The sequence below is a fragment of the Crocuta crocuta genome, unplaced genomic scaffold (genome assembly GCF_008692635.1).
Source record: "Crocuta crocuta isolate KB4526 unplaced genomic scaffold, BGI_CrCroc_1.0 scaffold2236, whole genome shotgun sequence".
Taxonomy (NCBI): domain Eukaryota; kingdom Metazoa; phylum Chordata; class Mammalia; order Carnivora; family Hyaenidae; genus Crocuta; species Crocuta crocuta.
The window spans coordinates 59,466-65,188 of record NW_027532514.1 but is presented as its reverse complement, the minus strand read 5'-3'; the positions used below and the strand labels follow the sequence as shown (position 1 = coordinate 65,188).

Here is a 5,723-nt window from a genome sequence, read left to right as displayed (position 1 = left end):
CTGCCCTTCAGGTGTAATGGGAAAACAAACTTTCCAGATTGCATCCTCTACTACCTATCATAAAATGGAAACAAATAGCTGGTGACCAAGTGTTAATATTCTTGCTTGGCCACTTTACCTATTATCCATCTTGTTAAAATAATTTGGAAGCTTACTTAATTGGTTCTTTATATTTTATTAGCTGTGAATTTGGAATAGATTATAGATTCTTGGAGTTGGACGAGAACTCAGAATCATTGATTTTAACTCAATACATGTATCACTTTTGAGTGTTCTTGATGCATTTGGTATTTACCTGCTTTGCCACTTATATTGTACTTCTTCTGTCCATATTTGAAAAAAAATATTAAAAATAATTATAAAGGTTTGTATGATATTTACAACTTAAATAAAAATACCTAACTTTATCTACTATGTTACTGCTCTCCTTCTTTGTATGCTAATTGGAGAGATATGATATAGGGCCAGAAAGTAATACAGATTATAGGATTTTGTGAAGAAAAGATAGGATTACAATTTAGGTGATTCAATTCTGCCTGAAGGAAACATATAACAATAGAAGGCTGTAAGGGAATGCAAAAAGTGTCATGTTTGAAAAATGCATGTTCTCTAGGAATGAAAATTAATTCCTTCTGCATGTTAAATACTTAAAACCTGTGATAAAGATTCCAGATCAGATGTTCTTCCACACGGATTATCGACCTCTTATCCGTGATGCCAATAACTATGTACTGGATGAACAAACCCAACAAGCTCCTCACCTCATGCCTCCCCCGTTCTTGGTGGATGTTGATGGCAATCCACATCCTACAAAATTTCAAAGACTAGTACCAGGACGGGAAAATTGTAAAGACGAACAACTTATACCACAGCTGGGATATGTGGCTAATGGTATGTCATACCCAAAATTAAATTTAAAATATTTTGCAAAATGTTATACTTCCTGCTCTTCTTTCTATGATATGTACTTCCTGCTAAACTCTATAGTAGGTTAGAATGTATTTTACCTAATACTTCTATTAATTTTCATTTGGACATTACTTTTTTTAAGTTTTATTTTTGACTTATTTTGAGAGAGAGAGAAATGTGGGAGTGGCAGAGAGAGGGAGAGGGAGAATACCAAGCAGTCCCTGCATCATCAGCACAAAGCCTGATGTGGGGCTCGAACTAATGAACCATGAGATCATGACCTGAGCTGATATTTAACCTACTGTGCCACCCAGATGCCCCATTTGTATAGTACTTTTGACCTTAACAGAGTACTTTTACATTTTTATGTCACTTGAACACAGATAAATGGATTAGGGCAACAAGCTTATACTCAAGCAGAGAATGTATTGATTTGTTTCCTTAGGACGCTGAACATATATATGATCCTGTTGCTTATGGTTTTGACTCCTAGTTATGATTAAATGTACTAACTTTAGTCTTTCAAGCTTTTCTCATTGGTGAAATTCCACTGCTCATGTTTTGGTATTTTAATTTGACAGTTCATAATTAATGGAACTAAGTTTAGGAAATTTCAAAAACCAAAAACTCATGGCCATTTACTCATTCTCTTGTGTGAAATGCAAAGAATATTTTAGTGTTTAACAGTCTTGGAGGATTTTGAGGAAGCAGTGATGAGCACAACACATGATGTAAAGATAGTAGAATAAGACACTGAAATAATGCTGTGCCCTGTCAAAGCAACTTTTCTTTTTTTAATTCCAGTATATTAACATACAGTATTATATTCATTTCAGGCTTACAAAACAGTAATACAACAATTCTATATATCACACAGTGCTCATCATAAGTGCACACCTTGATCTCTATCACCTATTTCACCCATTCCTCTACCTGCCTCCCCTCTGATAACCATCAGTTTGTTCTCTATAGTTAAAGAGTTTGTTTACTGGCTTCNTTCTCTGGCTTGTCTGCCTGTCTCTCTCTTTTTCCTTTGCTCCGTGGTTTGATTCTTAAATTCCACATATGAATGAAATAATATGGCATTTATTGTCTCTGATTGAATTATTTCAGTTAACATTATACTCTCTAGCTCCATCTATGTCATTGCATATGGCAAGATTTCATCCTTTTTTTAAGAGCATATTTATACCTGAAATTTTCTCTTTTTTTTTTTTTTCCAAGTTTATTTATTTATTTTGAGGTGGGGGAAAGAGAGAGGGAAGAGAGAGAATCCCAAGCAGGCTCCATACTGTCAGCACAGAGCCCAATGTGGAGTTCAAACTCACAAACTGTGAGATCATGACCTGAGCCAAAAATCAAGAGTCAGACACTTAACCAACTGAGCACACAGGTGCCCCAAGATTTCATTCTTTTTATGGCTGAATAATATTCTGTATTGTGTGTGTGTGTGTGTGCGCGTGCACACACGCATGTGCACACCATAACTTCTTTATCCATTCATCTATCAGTGGACACTTGTGCTGCTTCAATAATTTGGCTATTGTAGATAATGCTGCTACAAACATAGGAGTACATGTATCCCTTTGAATTGGTGTTTTTGTGTTTTTTTGGGTAAATACCCAGTAGTGCGTTTACTTAGATCTTAGAGTAGCTCTATTTTTAACTTTTTGAAGAACTTCCATACTGTTTTTCACAGTGGCTGCACCATTTTATATTCCCACCAACAATGCAAGAGGGTTCGTTTTCTCCACATCCTCTCCAACATTTGGCATTTCTTGTGTTTTTTATTTTAGACACTCTGATGGGAGTGAAGTAATATCTCATTGTAGTTTGGATTTTCATTTCCCTGATGATGAATGATGTTGAACATCTTTTCATGGGTTTTTTGGCCACCTGGATGTCTTCTTGGAGAAAAGTCTGTTAATTTCTTTAGCACATATATTAATTGGATTATTTGGTTTTGGGGTGTTGATTTTTGTAAGTTCTTTATATATTTTAGATACTGACTCTTTATTTTGATACATCCTTGGCACATATCTTCTTCCATGCAGTAGGATACCTTTTAGTTTTGTTGATTGTTTCCTTTGCTGTGCAGAAGTTTTTATTTTGATGCAGTCCTAACAGTTTACTTTGGGTTTTATTTCCCTTGCCTTAGGAGACATATCTACAAAATGTTGCTACGGCTCATGTCAGGGAAACTATCGCCTGTGCTCTCTTCTAGGATTTTAATAGTTTCCTGTCTCACATTTAGGTCTTTAATCCATTTGGATTTTATTTTTGCCATTGGTTTAAGAAAGTGGTCTGATTTCATTCTTCTGCATGGTGCTGTCCAGTTTTCCCAAAACCGTTTGGTGAGGAGACTGTCTTTTCTCATTGGATAGTCTTTCCTGCCTTTTCAAAGATTAAATGCTATATAATTCTGGGTTAATTTCTGGGTTTTCAATTCAATTCCATTGATCTCTGTGTGTCTATTTTGGTGCCAGTACCGTACTGTTTTGAATACTACAGCTTTGTAATACAATTTGAAGTCTGGAATTGTGATACTTCCTCTTTTATTTTCTTTTTCAAAATTGCTTTGATATTTTGGGGTCTTTTGTGGTTCCATATAAATTTTAGGATTTTTTGCTGTAGTTGTGTGTAAAATGCTATTGGCATTTTTGATAGGGACTGAATTAAATGTATAGATTGCTTTGGATCATATAGACATTTAAAATATTTGTTCTTCTAATTTATATTCATGGATGTCTTTCCATTTCTTTGTGTCATCTTCAATTTCTGTCTTCAGTGTTTTATGATTTTTAGAGTATAGGTCTTTCACTTTTCGGTTATTAGGTTTATTCCTAGGTAACATTATTTTTGGTATAATTTTAAGTATGATTGTTTTCTTAAAATCTCTTTCTGCTACATCATTATTGTATAGAGTATCATGTCATCTGCAAATAATGAACATTTAACTTTCTTACCAATTTGCATGCCCTTTATTATTTTTATTCAATTTCTGTGGCTAGGATTCTAGTACCATAGTCAGTAAAAGTGGTGAGAATGGACATCGTTGTCTAGTTCCTGACCTTAAGGGGAAAGCTCTCAGTTTTTCTCCATTCATTGAGTATGATGTTCACTGTGTTTTTCATATATTGTTTTTAGGTTGAAGTAAGTTCCCTCTAAACCTGCTTAGTTGAGGGCTTTTATCATGAATGGCTGTTGTACTTTGTCAGGTGCTTTTTCTGCATCTATTGAAATGATCATATGGTTTTTATTCTTTCTCTTATTGATGTGATATATCACATTGCTTAGTTTGTAAATATTTAACCAACCTTGTATACTGGGAATAAATCCTACTTAATCATGGTAAATTATTTTTTTAATGTATTGTTGGATTGTTTGCTAGTATTTTGAGGATTTTTGCATCTACATTTATCAAACCATACTGAGGTTTCTTCTCAAAAGGAAATCGGGGCTCCACCACACCAATGTTCTGAACTACATTGGGGGATCAGTTGAGAGGAGACCAAAGGAGCCTTTCACCTGAGACTTGAGAATGGCAGCCACACTATTCTCTCTTAACTGGCTGACAGGTGCCCATTATTTGGTTTGAGAGTTTTCTTTAGGATAAAAAGAAAAGAGGAGGTCTCAGCTGCTCTTTACTTATGGTTAGAAGATATTGATATCCTGGGATAATCCCCCAAAGAAATGTTGCTGGACTTTTTACCACAGCACGCAGTATTTATTGTTTTGCTGTGTTGAAGAATGAAGAAGTGGACACAAAATGAGCAGCAGGCAAAAGTTTATTAGAGTATAAGATTAGAAAGTAAGAATAGTAGGAAACCTCTGTTTATAGAGAGGGGACAATTGAAAGTGAATGCCCCACATTTTTCATTTCTGACTGATTCGTTTTTAACTTTTTTATCTCTGTGGTAAGGGCTTCCCTGAAGTCTTCTTTTCTCAAGTCCAGGGAGTATCGTCATGGTTATTGCTTTAAATTCTCTATCAGGCACATTACTTATATCTATTTTGCTTAGATCTCTGGCCATGATGTTATCTTGTTTCGTTTAGGATGAATTCCTCCATCTTGGCATTTTGCCTAGTCTCTGTCTTCTTTTGTGTGCTAGAAAAGCCTATTATGTTTCCTGCTCCTCAGAGCAAATAGTGCCCAGGGCCTGGAATGTCAGGCCAGGAGGGTCTCTGGTATGTGCTGGATGCACTCAGCTGCTGTATTTTGGCTGCTGTATCCTTAAGGGCAATCATCTGCAGTGGACGGTGTTTGGACTTTGGCCAGAGTGTATCACATTTTAACTATGTGTGCCTTATTCTTGTTAAATGAGACCTGATGCTACTTCCACTAGATCTGAATCCCTGCAGAACTCTATATTTGGGAATCATGGTATGTGTGGGGATTTCTGCTGGTCTTCTGGGGAAGGGGCCTGCCCTGCTGGGACTGAGGTGAACTTTATCTAGAAGGGCTGTACTGGGAGAGAACAAGGGTATGGGACCTGGAATAAGCAAGTTAGACAGCCAGTGTTAGTACTGTGCTTTTTACTGAAGGTAGCTCTGTGTTTATGTGAGGGGTGGGAGAGGTAAATGATGCCACCCATCTCTTTTGTCCCAGGAGAGGGGTCTCTGCTTGCCGCTCTCAGGGAAACACTACAGAGTGAATAATCTCTCCCACTGTTTCCCAAGTGTTTTTCAGTTGCCCTTTTCACTCTCTCTGCCCCAGGGTTGTTTGCCTACCTTCTAATAGGAGTAAGGAAGTGCCCTCAAGGCTCTATCTCAGCCAAGCCCACCAACCTTTTAAACTCTAGTCTTCAAGCCCC

The 5,723-nt window shown here is 36.6% G+C and overlaps 1 protein-coding gene across 1 annotated transcript in view; it reads left to right on the top strand.

Moving 5' to 3' along the window:
- BRWD3 (bromodomain and WD repeat domain containing 3) overlaps positions 1-5,723 on the top strand; it is a gene marked incomplete at both ends in the record, with an annotated part of 145,811 nt that overhangs the window by 88,383 nt on the left and 51,705 nt on the right. Inside the window, 1 exon segment of the mRNA XM_077779436.1 lies at positions 666-891. Within this exon segment, the coding sequence (XP_077635562.1) occupies positions 666-891 (226 nt within the window).